Consider the following 17,500-nt stretch of genomic DNA (forward strand, 5'->3'; position numbering starts at 1 on the left):
ATTTTTTTTTATTTTGAATCAACTCGAAACAACTCCACGGAAATTAATCAAACGGAACAGTACATCGCGTTGACATTATTGTTCCGGGATACTACTTTTTCTGACACGGTTTCGACTTGTTACTATTGGTATTATCTTTTTTATATATATATTTTTTTTTTATGTTTTTGTTTGAACCCAACGTGAATCAACTCTGGAAAATTACTCGTACAGGGAAACTTTTTTTTTTCTTCACACACACACACACACACACACACACACACACACCGCGTAGTGTAGTGGTTAACACGCTCGACTCACACTCGAGAGGGTCCGGGTTCGAATCCGCTCGTAGGCGGAGAGGCAAATGGGCAAGCCTTTTAATGTGTGGCCCCTGTTCACCCAGCAGTAAATAGGTACGGGATGTAACTAGAGGTTGTGGCCTCGCTTTCCCGGTGTGTGGAGTGTATTGTGGTCTCAGTCCTACCCGAAGATCGGTCTATGAGCTCTAAGCTTGCTCCGTAATGGGGAAGACTGGCTGGGTGACCAGCAGACGACCGAGGTGAATTACACACACACTCTCTCTCTCTCTCCTTTTCTTTCTCCCTGCCGCTCATCTTTATGCAACGATGTATCTCATTTGTTCTCCTTTGCCTTGGGTTCATTCATTCCTTTGTTTTTATATGAATCTTTTCCTACATTTGAGTTTTTTTTCTTTACTTTAATTTACCTTTCTCTTCTCCACTCCAATTCGTCTTCACTCATTCATCTTTTCCTTTCTTCCTTCTTTCTTTCTTTTTTTCTTATTTCATTGCTTTTCTTTCTCTGCTTCTCACTCAGACCCTCTCCATTTCGTGACGGAAATACTGTGATGTGTTGAAGTTGAAAAAATTAATCTAGTGCTCTCTATTTTTCTATTATTTATTTTTACTTTTCCCTCCTTTTCCATTTGTAGTTCATTATTTTTTTTCTCCTTCCAACGAGAATGATTCATGTTCTCTCTGCTTCGTTTCGTTTCCATTTCATTTTCTTTCCTTCACTTTCATTACTAACTTGGATTCATTTCCTCTATTACTTTTCCGTAACTGCAATTATTCATGTTTTATCTCCCCTACTTGCTGTGAGGTCATTCGTCCCACTTTCCTCTGTGTTCCATTTGCTTTTATTACTTTACTCTTTATCCTCTTTTCCATTTTTAGATGACTTCTATTACACTTTTTTTCTCAACTGCAATCTTTCATATTTTGATTTTCCTATAGGTTATTCATTTCCTTTTATTAGTTTTGGTATTATCTTTGTGTTTAGTTTTTTGAATTACTTTCCTTTGTTCTGCCTCCATTCGTAATTGGGTTCAGTATCTTCTGCATTTTTTCCCAAAGTAAAAGAAAAGCTAGTTTATTTTTTTAACTTTTTTTTATCAATCCTCGAGATTATTCGTTTACTTTCATTATTCTTCCATTATTCCTAAGTCTAGTTTACTTTGATTACTTCTTTTTCTTCAGCCTCAATATCTCGTCCCACTATGGTTAGATTTAGGTTTACTCTGATTACATTTTCCTCTCCTTCCATCTATGTATAACTACTTTCAGAATCATCCCCTTTATTCATATTGTGCTTCCTCTGTTTGCTGTGACGTCAGTGCGGTCTGTGGCGCCTTCCTTCCGCTCGCCTGGGAGTCACGTTCATGGACGCCCCACTAACTCAATATACAATTGCTTTACCCACCTCGAGGACACTTGTCGTGGTCCATCTTCTGCCGGTCACATGAAAGCCTCACGCATTTCAAGTGGAGATCACGTATACAATTGTGTGTGTGTGTGTGTGTGTGTGTGTGTGTGTGTGTGTGTGTTAGAAATGGCATTTATAGACTAATAATACATATATATGTTGATTCTTCTATCCGACACAGGACACTACACTTAATAATCCTCGTGACATGTTCAAGTTTTAAACTGAATTTTGTGTAGGAAAATGTCAGGGTTGGTGAGCGACCTAAACTGACACGTAATACTCAGGCAAGCAGATAAGCAGACTCGGTCCATCACGCTTGTGCCAGGAGCTCCAACCCAGGCGGGCAGGAAGAATTGCCTTTAGAGTCTGGGCTGAGATTAAAGGGTCCAGGAAGAAAAAGACTCGCCCGGCGGATGTTTGCTGAGGTGAAAGAGTCGCGGTTACTTGAAGCATCACGAGAACCCATCACAGGAAAAAATATATATCGAGTTTTTTTTTCTCTCATCTCTTTATCGTTCTCGTGATTTTCAGATGAAGTTTAGAGAAAGAAGTAGTTGAAGCTTACAAGTCTTACAGGGATTGCCACGTGTAGTTTCATTCTTTTTTTTTTTTCATCAGTTCAGACGGTGGCATAATGGATAAGGTGGTGAACGTGGGAGAGAGAGAGAGAGAGAGAGAGAGAGAGAGAGAGAGAGAGAGAGAGAGAGAGAGAGAGAGAGAGAGAGAGAGAGAGAGAGAGAGAGAGAGAGAGAGAGAGAGAGAGAGAGAGAGAGAGAGAGAGAGAGAGAGAGAGAGAGAGAGAGAGAGAGAGAGATTGTGACAGCTTTTGAAGGAAATGATGATTTAAGCTTTATTGATTTATAGCTCCGGAGAAAAAAAAGTCAAAATATGATTGATGAGGGATGGATAAAGACAAGTGCCATGATCTGTGAATTAGTGCCTTTCAGCAGCTTTAGCCCAATACAACTTACGCTTCATCTCTCTTTATGTATCTGACACAGTAGTCGCTGGGACACGGGTGGGGGAGAAAGACAGAGATATAATGCGTTATGAATAATCAAATGTTAGCTTCTCATTGGGCAGTATGCATTGACTGGTGGGGAGGAGCCATTGTCTTTACTTCATATTAGTGTAGATGACACAGTGCAGCGTATCAAAGCAGCAGTGTATAGAGCGAAAGATCTGCTGCTTTCGCTCTCCCTTTGTGTTCCTTTATAAAGTGTCAGTGTTGTGACATTTCCATTTCGTGCAGGGAAGGAGCGAGGCTTTGGAATTATTCGCGGCTCTGAAAATCAAGGTGCTAGTCCTAAAGTTTGGACAGGCGGGCTGGCCAGTGATGTGGCTCGGGAGGGGATCTGAAATCCCTCGAGGGTCAGGCAGCTTCAGACTGGATGAAATCCCTTCAAGCTGCAATTTTCACTTCTCTTTAGATGTCATAAGAAATCATTTTCTCCCTTACAACCATTCCATGCAAAAATGTGTGTCTTTTACATTCCACTTCATCTTCTTTGATATCCTTAATTGCATTCGTCCTGAAAGCCATTGAATGAAATTCCCAGAGACGACACACTGCATATCCCCAAAGACCTCTTAGTATTAAAGAGAATTTGCCTGTGCACATCTCCCAGTTAAATTTGCCTAACGAGTTCCCAGCACAGGAGTTTCTTAAATTACTTATTTTCCTGTACTTTTAGAAAGTTATAGTGGACATGTGAAACAGTGTAGACGAGATCAACATCGATGCATGGTTTCAGACTCAGAGTTGGAATCAATATAAGATGAAGAAAAGATTTCATATAATGAGTTCTAGATTAACCATCAGTAATTAATTCGTCTGTATGTAACGTTTTCTCTTCCGAATTAAAGACTTTAATTTGCTAACGATCTAGTTCCCGTCAGGATTCTGTCAGCATAACAAATTAGATGAAGGAGAAAAACAGAAAACACGGAGTGGTGGAAGTGAGCGCGGCAAGTTAATTGTCTCCAGACCTTGACTTTACGAAGGGAAGGAAGGTGAGGAAAGGCTTATAAACAGGTGTTAGGGACAGGTTGACACGCTTGTTAGGGCCAGGTTGACGAAGGATAGACGGCGGCAGAACATGAAGGAATGCCCTTAATTATGAGGGTACGTAGGCCTCTTATAAGGAGAACAAATGTTAGTAACTGAAGAAAAACATGGTAACATATACAGTAAGATAGCTTGATCGATTATCTTCAAATTTATTCGCATGTATATTCATAAAGCCTGCTATAAATTAGTTACACAAGATTCGGCGTAAGAGACCAGCGAGGGGCAAGGAGGAGGGTATACATGTGAAACAAACCCAATAACAAGTATATACCAGCAGCCTGCAGCGTCACGGGCACAGATCCAGCAGTGCCACATTAGAGAAGGTCAGGGTTGAGGGGTCGCGGGTCTACCAGGGACAAGGCGGCACTCTGGTGGTGGCTGGCAAGGTCATATTGACTGTACATGTAAGATGCTTCCTCTTTAAATGCGCCTCTCTTTCCCTCGTGCTCTCTTTTCCTTTCTCCTTCAGTCACTCATTCTCTTCACTTTTTCTTTCCTTTCCCTCCTTGGACGATTCCCTTTCCGTGTTCCTCGCCCCTCACTTGTCCAAACTCTTTTTGCTCCTTCCCTTCCTTGACTGATATATTCTCTCTCTCTCTCTCTCTCTCTCTCTCTCTCTCTCTCTCTCTCTCTCTCTCTCTCTCTCTCTCTCTCTCTCTCTCTCTCTCTCTCTCTCTCTCTCTCTCTCTCTCTCTCTCTCTCTCTCTCTCTCTCTCTCTCTCTCTCTCTCTCTCTCTCTCTCTCTCTCTCTCTCTCTCTCTCTCTCTCTCTCTCTCTCTCTCTCTCTCTCTCTCTCTCTCTCTCTCTCTCTCTCTCTCTCTCTCTCTCTCTCTCTCTCTCTCTCTCTCTCTCTCTCTCTCTCTCTCTCTCCACCTACGTTGTTCCTTTGCCAGTCTCTCTCCAGACTTATCTTTTCCTTTTCAAGTCTCTTCCCTTTCTCTTTTTTATCCCTTTCTTCTCATTACATTATTTTTCCTCCATTTCCATTACCATCACTAATAATAGTCCGCTAGATTTATTATTTTTTTTTTGCCTCTGATACTTTCTCTTTCTTTTAATCTCGTGTTTGATTTTCTCTTCTACTTAATCCCTTTGCCACCAACTTCGATCCTCTCAGTGGAATCCGATTTTCTCTAAGGTTCTTTTCATTTAGTGTTTGTGGTTCCCTTCCTTCTCTCCTATCACTTTTTTTTTTTTGAGGTCTTCGAATCGTCTAGGCTTTATTCTGTCTTTTGTTTTCCTTCCTCTCCTTTCTCTTTGGTCATTCCTGCGTTCCATGTTCAATTTTTAAGACTCACGAAGCAGGAATTGGAATGAATGGTGGAGATTTCATTGCTCAAATCTTCACGTCTTTCCCTTTTCATCTTTTCCTTCTTTTCTCTCCTTTTTATCTTTCCTTCGCTTCCTCCAATTCAATTATTTTTTTTTTTTTTTATTCTTGTATTTCGTCCTCCGCTCTTACGATCCGAATTTTCTTTCCCGCTCTTATTTTTAGGACCACAATTCTAATTTACACGTATTTAACTTCATGCCATAAATTCTCTCTCTCTCTCTCTCTCTCTCTCTCTCTCTCTCTCTCTCTCTCTCTCTCTCTCTCTCTCTCTCTCTCTCTCTCTCTCTCTCTCTCTCTCTCTCTCTCTCTCTCTCTCTCTCTCTCTCTCTCTCTCTCTCTCTCTCTCTCTCTCTCTCTCTCTCTCTCTCTCTCATTTAATTACGGGAACACAGAAAGAGGACTCGGTTTTCGTCAACACATTTCCAGTTCCTCCTCCTCCTCCTCCTCCTCCTCCTCCTCCTCCTCCTCCTCCTCCTCCTCCTCCTCCTCCACCACTTCCTCTTCCTCTTCCACTTCATCCCCCTCCTCTTCCTCTTCCTCCTCCACTTGCTCCAGTACCTGACCTCCGCCACTGTCATGTACGCTTGAAATAGTTCATTTGTTTCAAAGAAGGCGGCACCGTATTGATTATTCGCCTTGGATCTTCACTCCAAAAGGTGTTGTTGCGATAACATTGAGTCTCGTCCCTTGTGAATAATGGTATTGGAAGAAGAAGAGTGAAAGGAGGAGGAGGAGAAGGAGGAGGGAGAGAAGGAAAAAAAGATGAAGAAGGATGTCAAATTATTAGATTCGAAATGTAATAACAGAAATGAGGACGAAGTAAAAGAAAATATGATGGAACAGAAGAAGAAAAAGAAGAAGAAAAACAAGAAGAAGAAGCAGAAATATGTACAAATAATAAATGTCAAAAATTATAAGAAAGAAATCGTACATCATAACAAAAATTAAGATGAATTGGAAGAAAACAAGGACAAACGGGAGGAGGAAGACAAAGGAGGTAGAAAAATAAGTAAAAAAGAAAGCCAAAAACTGGAAGAGGGCGAAGGAGAGGGAGATGAAAAGCGAAAAATCATAAAAGAAATAGGAACAAGACCAAGGACGAGAAGAACAAGATCCAGTCGTGAAATAAAGAAGATGAGGGGGAGAAGAAGGTGAAGGAGGACATGAGAGCGGATAGTGATGATGGTTACGAAAGAAAGGTGAGAGGCAGACGATGAAAATGTGGTGGTGATAGTGATGGTGGTGTTGATGGTGATGGTGGTGACGCAGTAGTTGTGGCTGTGAACAAGGAGAGAGAGAGAGAGAGAGAGAGAGAGAGAGAGAGAGAGAGAGAGAGAGAGAGAGAGAGAGAGAGAGATCCTAATGAGAAGTTGTGAAGGATAATGAGTAAAGTGTTTCTCTCTCTCTCTCTCTCTCTCTCTCTCTCTCTCTCTCTCTCTAACACACCAACCAAATTACCTCATCTAGTTTGTATTCATAACTAAACTGATCAGGTTATCTTAATTACACTCACCTTCTCACTATTCAATGAACACATTAGACATCAACACCACATGAGAGAGAGAGAGAGAGAGAGAGAGAGAGAGAGAGAGAGAGAGAGAGAGAGAGAGACCTTTACATTCCCTTATCATTAACCTTAGGAAACATGAGGCAGCGTTCCTTCATTCTCTCGCCTTTAGCCTCGATAATGCTGAGTAAGGAAAGAGACGAAACAGAAGTGAGAGAAGTACGAGTCACTGTATGGGGTTAGTAATTAAAGTCCTTGTGGTTTGAGTAATTACACCTTAGTGGGAGAGAATGCATGCGTGTAAGTGTGAGAGCGTGCGTGTGTGTGTATATGAGTGACTAGAAGACCAGGGAAGCGAGTGGTTGATATGAGGAGGAGTGAAGCGAGAAGGGAAATGAACTTGTCTGGGTTATGATAGGCAAGAGGAAAGGAAGGGAAGGGAAGGGAGATGGGAAGGATGCCGGAGAGAGTGTAGGAGAAAAGAGACAGGAAGTGAGTGGTGAGAGGAAATTGATAACGTAGTAATTCTGAAGGTTATGTACTAGAAACACAGAGAGAGAGAGAGAGAGAGAGAGAGAGAGAGAGAGAGAGAGAGAGAGAGAGAGAGAGAGAGACGATAAATGACAAAAAAATCTCCACGAAATGACCCAAAGTAGATTAACCACTATTGATATCACGAGAGAGAGAGAGAGAGAGAGAGAGAGAGAGAGAGAGAGAGAGAGAGAGAGAGAGAATACCACAAGAGGAGTAAGATAGCCCCATCCTTCACTCCTCATTTCACCCCACCCACCACCCCTGCTTCCCCCATCACCTCACAAAACACCGCCACACAACACACACCTCGCAACTCACCACGCACGTACAGTCAGACCTCTCTTTCCACAGCACACTCCACGTACCATAGGGAGCCTCACACACTCCTTAACTGAACGTATAGAGAAGCGACAGCACTGGGGAACTCTGGGACTTTTCTCGCCTTCTCCTGTTGCTCTTGTTTGCGGTGAACGTCTTAGCAACAGTCACCCAAATATTAGTGTGGGTTCTATTTCTTTTTCGGGGATTGCTTGCTTGTTTATGTTGTGTTCCTTTGGGTTTTGGTGTCTAAGGGGTGTGTTTCTGTTCCCCTGATGCCATGCGGGACCGTCTCACAGCAGGTGGTTGCCGGTCGATGGAAATATACATAGATTTTGAACACTGAAGCGGAACGGTGATGGGAAGAGGGTTGCGCGCCCACCTCCCCGCGTGCGTCACCAGCAAGGGCCCGCGATCAACTGAGTGGGTCTGCTTGGATACACCCCCAGCAGGCACCTCCAGTTCCTCCTCCTCCTCCTCCCTTTCTTCCTCCTTCTGCTGGTCCTCCTCTTTTCCTTACGTCACTACCCACCTTCCCCATCCTCCCAACTTACCCTGTGGCCATGACATCCCTCCCACCTCCTTTCCCCTCTGTTCCTCCCCGATCCCCTCCTTCACTAGTACAGCCTTAAGTGATTTGCGACGCCAGTGGATCATGAGAGAAAGGATATGAAGGACTAACTTTGCCTTGGGTACGCATGCCCTAAGCTTTTTCCTCATTACCTTCATCTGCTAATACTGGCAACTTTGAAATGTTTCTTTTTTTTATGTGCTTTTCCTCAGCTCATCTTTTATTCTGTTTTGCCGGCATTGTTCTCTCTTTTGTCTCTGTCACTCGTACTTTTTTCTATCTTCTTTACCTGTAATTAAAAGGATTCTCGTGGGGGAAGAGTCTCATATTTGGTTGTTTCTTTATCACTTATCTTTTCATTTGTTTTTGGTGCACATTAAACTCACGTTATTGACAGTTATTACGTTATTAAGTTGTTACGATTACATGTTATTAATTCTTTATAATTTATACTTACAGGCATATTAAAATAAACAAGCATGTACAAACTGTATCAAAACGAAGAGATTATTACGTTACAGTCCAATTATTGTAACTAATATTGGTTAAATAGAAAATTAATATTAGGAAAATGTTTTGGCTCCATGGCATGAGGGTTTCCTGGGCTTGTCTTGTTGTGTGCTGTGCTGGCATTGCTCTTTGTTGTATACTTTTAAATCCTTCGCTTTTTATCGCTCTCAGCCTTAATTTTTGACTTATTATTTCAGAAATTGCAACTATGACATGATTCTTACCTTTGCACTTGTTAGTATATTAGACGTTATTGATGTTGTGTTGTATTCCTGTAAATTATTCGTGTTTGCATCTGCGACGTACCATTAGGAAAAAAAATATAACGATGATATCACTCATAACATTACACGCGTTTTGAATTATTGTTGTTAATGCTGTGCTATATTTACACCAGGGGATGATCACGTTGCTGAGTCATGACCTGAGCTAACAAATACGAATTAAATTATAATGTGATAACCTTGCTTCTAAAAATAACTAATCTTGTCTTGGAAACTCAAAATATGCGTCAGGCGTAATAGATTAATCTGTCCTTCACCTTACTGTAACTCATCACCTCATCATGCCCGTCACCCACAGCAGCAACACCTTCCCTTTCCCGTAGGAGTAAGGGAAGGGCAGTTCATAGCTAGCATTGAGCGACGCGATGTAAGAGGAGGAGGTGGTGAGGGTAACATAGGTGGAGAGAGTGACAAGCATAATATATATGGTGATAATTAAAATGAAGGTGACGTTAGGGAGTGTATAGCGTGTGCCCTGCCTCGTTAGAGTGGTGCTGTCTCGTGCCCTTATAGAGGAAAGAATTGATAAGGCCACGACGGATGTTTGTATCACTATCCCGTGAATTCATGGTGACAATTAAAACACACACACACACACACACACACACACACACACACACACACACACACACACACACACACACACACACACACACACACACACACACACACACACACACACAGAGAGAGAGAGAGAGAGAGAGAGAGAGAGAGAGAGAGAGAGAGAGAGAGAGAGAGAGAGAGAGAAGGAAAAAGGAAAGATAAACAGACAGAGAAGGAGTTTAATGGAAGGAAAACGGCACAGACATTCCAAGACACAGATTTGGATTAGCCCTTTCCTCATCATATTTGCAGGAATTTATACTTATATTATGTATTTTTCATTAATATTCTTGCATCTTGGAATTCGTATGTGTTGCAGTAGATAAGAACACACACTGGAGTTGTACAAATACGAGCAACAAAACACGTACTCTTTCATGACAGTTATCCTCCAATTGTGGATGATGATATTTTACTTCTCTTTCGAGGTTGGAAATCTCTGTGAGCCCTTTTTTTTTATTCCATTTTTTATCACTTTATGTTGTCCATGGCCAGTGCTCCTCTACAAAAAAAAAAAAAAAAAAAATACTCGTAGCCCCGACTTCCCCTCCGAGTACAAGGGTCTGGTGCAGATAATATTCTCGCCGCAGGGGTGAGTCACAACAAGTACGTCAGGCATAGTAACAGGCCACGCTGCGGGCCAGACGGAGGCGAGGTAGATGGAGAGGATCTTTTAGCCGGTAATGGAGCTCGCTGGGCCGCGCCACTTCAGCAGCAGAGTGGCGGAGACTCGGGTTGCAGAGGGATGCAAAGGGACGGGCACGTGGGGCTGGGAGTGGAGCTGCGGGCCTTAACTAAGCACGTACTGATTCTCCATTGCATGTATATGATCCTCGTTAGTGTCCGTGATGATGTGTTTGGTGCTACTGCTGCTCTTCCTTCCATGTTTAGTTACCGTCTGTGTTACTGTGTGAAGTGTCTTCTTTAAAATGTTCGTGCAGTATCAGTAAAATATTCTTTCGACTCACTGCAGGGTCGTTGCGCAGTAAAGGGGATCTCGCCCGATGCTGCTTGTTTCACTCCCGGTGCTAAATGTCGAGTGCTCAGAGTCATGCAAGACTCAGCCAAATAGAATTGTCAATAGTGATGCAATTGATGGCGTCTTATCTGCCTCTTCCATGGAAGTCTCATACATGAGTCACTTTGGCTATTTAGACATAATGACATGCCAATCAGTATCTTGGTCTTAGATTCACTCTTGTATTGGGAGATATCAGTGCTAAGGCATGCATGATGGGAGGGTATGTATTCTGACCTTATATACAATTTACTAACTCATATACATGGTCGTATCAGCGTTACAACGTACATGATAAAAGAGCAAAGCAAACAAATCTGACAGTCATCGACACCGTGCCATCCTCCGCAGTCTGGCCCACGCCCCAGTCTGTGTCGCGCTCCGTGAAAGCATCAGATGGAGAATTTTGTCTTCACTATTGTGGCAGGGAAGAACAGGGCGGCTCAACCGACACGGTGGTGCTTCCCTTTAACGCCGAGGATGTTTACACGGCGTGACGAAACACTGATGCTCATGTCGGGTTTGCGGTCCAGTAAAGTGATGCTCTTTGTGGCTGATGCAACCTGTTCTTTGCGCGCGTGCAGGACAATATTCAGTGTGGTCCTATTTTATGGATGGATTTATCGTTTCTTGCGAAAGCGTGAAGCTTCTCTCTTGGTTTGAGTGATGTGACATGATTCATTGTGAAGAAAAATAAATTTCAGTCATAATGCAATTTTGATTTATTGATTGATTGAAACGGTGAAACTTGTCTCTTCATTTTAGTAATGCTACACGATTAACTGTGAAAATAACTAATTTCTTCCAAAGATTTCGCTACTCCATCAATGCTGTTACTGATCGCAATGGTTCTCGAGGTGGTGTTGTAAACTCGAGCCACACCATTTGATTTAAGGAAGAGGAAACTGTACAAGTCAACATGTTTAGATAATGCTTCTAATGTAAAAATAATGTTCTGAATATTAACTTATATTTCACGTGGGCAGCACTCCAGCATTGCGCGTTGCACTGCATTCCCAGCAACTTTGCGATAATTGCAGCATTATTGTTTTCTCTGTAAATACTCAGAAAGGTAATTAGGTACGGCTTATTTCATGTGTTTCTGGGACTTGTTTCGCGATAATGTTAATGAGTGAATTTATATTCTCAAAACATTATTATTGTGGAATTTCGTGAAAACCCAGTAACCGGACACACACACACACACACACACACACACACACACACACACACACACACACACACACACACACTCACACTCACACACACACACATTTCCGACACAAATGGGACCAGGAAATCCACATAGCTGGAGGAAATCATGTCGACTGAGCCGCGCCGAACAAAATAATCTAACTCATTACCCATGCACCGCTGTTTACGACCTGCGATACACACACCAGGGTTTCCGCCACATTCCGAGCAGGTCGCTATTTGCAGGTGAACGACGGAGAGGAGTAAAGGTGCCCCTGAACATTCCCGGCGAGAGGCAGTGAACATATTGCAAGGTGGGAGAGAAAGAAATAGTGTCCTATGGCTCGTATCTTATGAATGTACGCGTTCATCGATTTTCAAGATATAAGAGAGAGAGAGAGAGAGAGAGAGAGAGAGAGAGAGAGAGAGAGAGAGATTCAAACGTTCAAATAAAACGTACCACCAATTTATTCCTCCTCAGCCGGAAGAAGACGCCGATCCCCGACAATTTCATTCAGTCGGCTTGTACGGGTAACAGCAGATGCAATTGCAAGACGACTAGGGACTCGGCGACAGCACACGTGGCTGGAGGACGCACCTCACCACACCTCCAACACTGCTATCGATCCTGAGCTACGCAAAGGAAGTACTCATCTGTTGCACGGACCAGGAGCATTACAACATAACTCACGTATCAAGACAAGAAAAAGTAATAATAATAATGCTGCTTTTATTATTCACTTACTTTTTATAGCGATTTTTACTTACTACTGGGATTTCTGAGTTACATGACGTGTAATAAAAAAAAGTAGACCAAATAGAACAATGCAAGGTGCTTCAATAGCTTCAATGGAGAGGCCTCGACCTCGATACTGGCCGTGGTAGGGAGGAGGAGCAGGAGGGCCCCCTTTACAGCAGCCTTGATCCCTATACACTCTCCTTTCGCTCCATTTTCTCCGTGTTATCTGACGCCGGACAGTTCACGAGGCAGTATAGAATGTGTCTCAATTCAGCAGAAGTTGACCAAACCAGTGTGTCGCTGGTACTGAAGAGCTGGGTGTGATAAAGGCAGGGGAGGTGAAGAGATTGCGAGGGTACCAAGCACGCTTCACAAAGACGCCTGCAGGTATGAGGAAAGAGAGAGAGAGAGAGAGAGAGAGAGAGAGAGAGAGAGAGAGAGAGAGAGAGAGAAAGACGTCCATTTGGGGTAGCTTTGATGGACTGGAATGACCTTGATTTCTAACGTATAAAAAAAAATACCTATCATAAAAATGTAGGCCACGGAAAAATGGAAAAAGAGGAACGGGAGGAGAAGGAGAAGGAGAAGGAGGAAGAGGGGAAGGAAGAGAAGAAGAAGGAGGAGGAGGAGGAGGAGGAGGAGGAGGAGGAGGAAGAGGAGGAGGAGGAGGAGGAGGAGGAAGGAATAAGAATGAGAAGACGAAGATATCGGCTAGGAGAGACATGGGTTGGTGAGGCTCTAAGGGACCACCACCATCACCATCACACCACTCCATCACCGCCACCACAACGCCCACCAGGATAATGCCGCAATTCCTCTTTCTTTGTTTCCCCGTTGACGTAGCTTCATGGGAAAGGAGGGCGGAGAGGGGGAGAAAGAGGGAGGCAGAGGAAGGACGAGGGAGGGGAAGGCGGTTTGAGGGTAGGGGGCCGGAGGGAGCAGAGGGGGGGGTCCATGTCACCCGATGAGATTGAATCCACGTGACTGTGCTTGTATGGAACACATTTGAAAGATGAAAGGTCAGATTAGAGAGGAAGCACTGGAAGAGGAGGGCTGACCTGCTCTCTCTTTTACTGTTTTTTTCTCTCTCTCTCTCTCTCTCTCTCTCTCTCTCTCTCTCTCTCTCTCTCTCTCTCTCTCTCTCTCTCTCTCTCTCTCTCTCTCTCTCTCTCTCTCTCTCTCTCTCTCTCTCTCTCTCTCTCTCTCTCTCTCTCTCTCTCTCTTAGTGAAAGAGTCGGCACACTGAATGACAAACTGACTGTAGTGGAGAGTAATTGCCTGCACGAATAGCGAGTTTGGATTCATTGAAGCAACAACGACAGGCTAGAGTGGGTGTGTTGAGAGGAGATAAATTGCAAGCAAACCTAAAAGCTGAAGAACACTTTATACATATTGCTGATATGTATATAATTAGGAATTGTCTCTCATTTGAGGTTTAGTTACCTTTGCATATGTTATTGAGGAGAGAGAGAGAGAGAGAGAGAGAGAGAGAGAGAGAGAGAGAGAGAGAGAGAGAGAGAGAGAGAGAGAGAGAGAGAGAGAGAGAGAGAGAGAGAGAGAGAGAGAGAGAGAATATGATACGAATAAACAGATATACTAATGGATAAGACAAGTAATAAAGTATGAGCTTACAAACAGACAGAAAAAGAAACAGAAAATCAATCATACACACACATAACTTACATACATACGTACAAAATGACTTGTAAATGTAGGGATATATGCACACGAAATGGAAGAGGAGGAGGAGGAGGAGGAGGAAGAATCAGCTAATGGGATTCTGTTACGTCTCACTCACTGTTCGTACTAAAGATAGCACACCCAACACTCAATTCACCGAGAAATGAAATAAAAATAAACAGTAAAAACTCGAGGAGAAAAAAAAAATGGGGTAGGAAAAAGATGAGTTTGAATAAATTGTAATGGAATGGAATGAATGTGAGATGACGATGATGAATGTCAAAGAGAATGAAAAGCGTATGTGGTGTGAATAGTGACAAGATGAGTGAATGAGTGTAGGGACGAGACGGTATTGAGATGGTGCTTATGAGGCTGTGATGAATAGTGACAGCTTAGATGTGTGCCGAGCAAACGCTGATAGTGAATGAAAGAGAATATGTATGAACTCAAAAAGGAAAAAAATGCATGTTATTTTATCATTTTATACTAACAAGAAATATAGGATACTAAGGCGAAGAGAGAGAGAGAGAGAGAGAGAGAGAGAGAGAGAGAGAGAGAGAGAGAGATGGGAAATAAAGAAACTCAGACAAAGCATCCCATAAAAAAAGGTTCAAAACAGAAAAAATCGATATAAACACGATCAGAGAGAGAGAGAGAGAGAGAGAGAGAGAGAGAGAGAGAGAGAGAGAGAGAGAGAACCCGCTGCACGATATTAAAGTGTAGCGAGGAAAGAAGACCAACTCGACTTTAATACGAATTTGGGATTACGAGGAATATTAATAACTAAGCGCATTAAAACATTAAATCTCCCATCATTACCTTCAAGGCTTAACGTAAATATAGAACTAGTGCAGTGGCTGAATATAGAAGAGAAAATAATGAACCAGAATATTATACCCTGATCAGTAAAAAGAAATGAATAAATGAAGCTAAAAATATAATGAACAACTAACTATTGACTAAACGCGAAGAGGGATAACGATGACTGCCTTCCCCCGACGTGATAGAAAGAAAACGGAGTGTGAGAGGCAAGAAAACGGAACCAAGGACAGGAAAGGAAGGGGTTTCTGTGCATCCACTTCCATTTGCATTGAGAGTGCAGAAAGGCAGCCTCCCGAGGGCCCGTCTGGCGTCCTGCACCCCCATTCCTCCCCACTCCCCTCCCCACAACACTCCGCGGCTTGGCGGGGGACAGGCGCCTTCATGAATGCCGACGAGTGGAAAATATTACACGAGAGAGAGAGAGAGAGAGAGAGAGAGAGAGAGAGAGAGAGAGAGAGAGAGATGCATAGACAGATAGACAGACAGACAGACAAGCAGACATAACCCACTCAAAAAGCCAACCAGGCAACTAACCAGCAAGACAGACAGAAATTCATACTGACAAACAAGCACGTAGATACAGAGAGAGAGAGAGAGAGAGAGAGAGAGAGAGAGAGAGAGAGAGAGAGAGAGAGAGAGAGAGAGAGAGAGAGAGAGAGAGAGAGAGAGTTTTTACCATGAATTTTCTCTACTAGTTGCGTTGGAAAAAGAATCTAGGTCACAAAATGTCTACAGATTCGAGAGAGAGAGAGAGAGAGAGAGAGAGAGAGAGAGAGAGAGAGAGAGAGAGAGAGATAGAGAGAGAGAGAGAGAGAGAGAGAGAGAGAGAGAGAGAGAGAGAGAGAGAGAGAGAGAGAGAGAGAGAGAGAGAGGAATAAGTAATGAATTGAGAAGCAGGTGAGAAATACGTAATTACAAGGTGAAGGAAGTCTTGGAGAATATAGAAGTTGAAGTGATGAAGGTTTTAGTGAAGAAAAAAAAATGGAGATTCTTTTCCTTCCTCTTCCTCTCTCTACTTTTCTATCAAGTCTGGGAAGTTTGGCCTAATTTTTACTAATATAGCTGGATTATTTACCTGAATCCTCCCGATGGTCTATAAATCTATTGTTCTTATCTGTCTGTCTGTCTGTCTGTCGCTTTTTCCCCTTGTTGTTTAATTCATTTCTGTCTCAATTTGTCACTCTTAATTTGCGTCACCACTTCCGTCTTCTTTGCCTCTGTCTGCCTTTAAGTCTGCGCCGCTGCCGTTGTCCTTAGCTTCTATCTTTGTCCGTCTGTTGTTGTTGGCGCCACTAGATCGTGTTGTGGTGGCGCCAAAAGCAATCATTCATAGTGTTTTCCTATATGTCTTTTTTCGGTATTTTCTGCTTCAAATATATGCAAGGTTTATTATTGCACTATATCTGTTCCCTGTAAATGATTCTTTAGGATTACGTCATTGTCCTTTATGTACTTCACTGACTAATTTGCAAGTTACTTTTTTCTGGTGTAAAGTACGCGTGTATGATGATCAAGTATAGTAATTTTAATCTACTATTGTTCGTTCCACTGAATCACTGAATCTATATGTATACTGAATGAAACCGTCTGGAGCCTGCAGTTAGAAAGTTTTTTTTTTTCTATATGTAGGAGCTCAGTCCAATGGTAACAAAAAAGAAAAAGAAAGTAGAATAAAAAGAGGCCCCCTGAAGTGCTAGCCGATTAACCCCTTCAGTACCAGGACGCGTTTTTGATACTATTTGATGATTTTATACAGCTTCAGAAACTTGTGTTAGGATTAGAATAGTAAAGACACTGGCCAGTAATTTTTTGACCTCCATTGACTCTTCCTAATGTAACTATAATCGTCTAATCATAACTAAAAATCAAGGTAAAAATGCGTCCCAGTACTAAAGGGGTTAATGAAATGAAGTGTAAAGTATTATCCATAACTGAAGTATATGTGTCTTGCAATAGGGTTCGAAATTATTAAACAAGAAAACCCAGGTATCGCTCTCTAACATAGAAAATTCTTATGACATCCGGGCAAGTCTGAGCAGCCCTCGTGCAAGGCAAAATAAACTACCACTCGAAAAAGATCTCCACTTGCTCCTGTCCATACACTTCAGGCTCGCGCACTCCAGTCACTCCCCTCCACCTTCCCTCTCTCTTACCTTTATTTACTCAAGTGTGCTACAACACCGTCCGCCCTCCCACTTTATATTAAGCGTCTCTCCCACACTCATGACACCTTCTCAGCTTAGACATCCCACTTCTCTCTCTCTCTCTCTCTCTCTCTCTCTCTCTCTCTCTCTCTCTCTCTCTCTCTCTCTCTCTCTCTCTCTCTCTCTCTCTCTCTCTCTCTCTCTCTCTCTCTCTCTCTCTCTCTCTCTCTCTCTCTCTCTCTCTCTCTCTCTCTCTCTCTCTCTCTCTCTCTCTCTCGTCATTAAGGACTCCAAAGCCGGTCCTTCCCTCCCAGCCTCGGTTCTTTGATGTCATCTCCGCTAAAGGTCAACTTTCACGGTATTATGATGCACAAGATTGACAAGAGCATCCCTTAACCCCATTTTCTGTTGCACTTTAAGACATCCCTTCGTATCGTCCCTCCCGCTTTTTTAAGTTCATTG

The 17,500-nt window shown here is 42.7% G+C and overlaps 1 protein-coding gene across 6 annotated transcripts in view; it reads right to left on the minus strand.

Annotated features, from left to right (window-relative positions):
• LOC123499323 (GRAM domain-containing protein 4-like) overlaps window positions 1-17,500 on the minus strand; it is a 106,936-nt gene that overhangs the window by 71,509 nt on the left and 17,927 nt on the right. The window contains exon 1 of one of the 6 annotated variants that reach the window (XM_045247147.1): window positions 7,474-7,901. The exons of 4 other annotated variants lie outside the window; for them this stretch is intronic. Coding sequence is in view for 1 of the 2 variants with exons in the window: in XM_045247150.1 (XP_045103085.1) it covers window positions 7,521-7,523 (3 nt within the window). In the remaining variant the exon portion in view is untranslated. Of the gene's footprint in view, window positions 1-7,473; window positions 7,902-17,500 lie in introns of those variants that run through there. One more of the 6 variants, XM_045247150.1, reaches the window with a different exon arrangement.

Source organism: Portunus trituberculatus, chromosome 49 (assembly GCF_017591435.1).
Source record: "Portunus trituberculatus isolate SZX2019 chromosome 49, ASM1759143v1, whole genome shotgun sequence".
NCBI lineage: Eukaryota > Metazoa > Arthropoda > Malacostraca > Decapoda > Portunidae > Portunus > Portunus trituberculatus.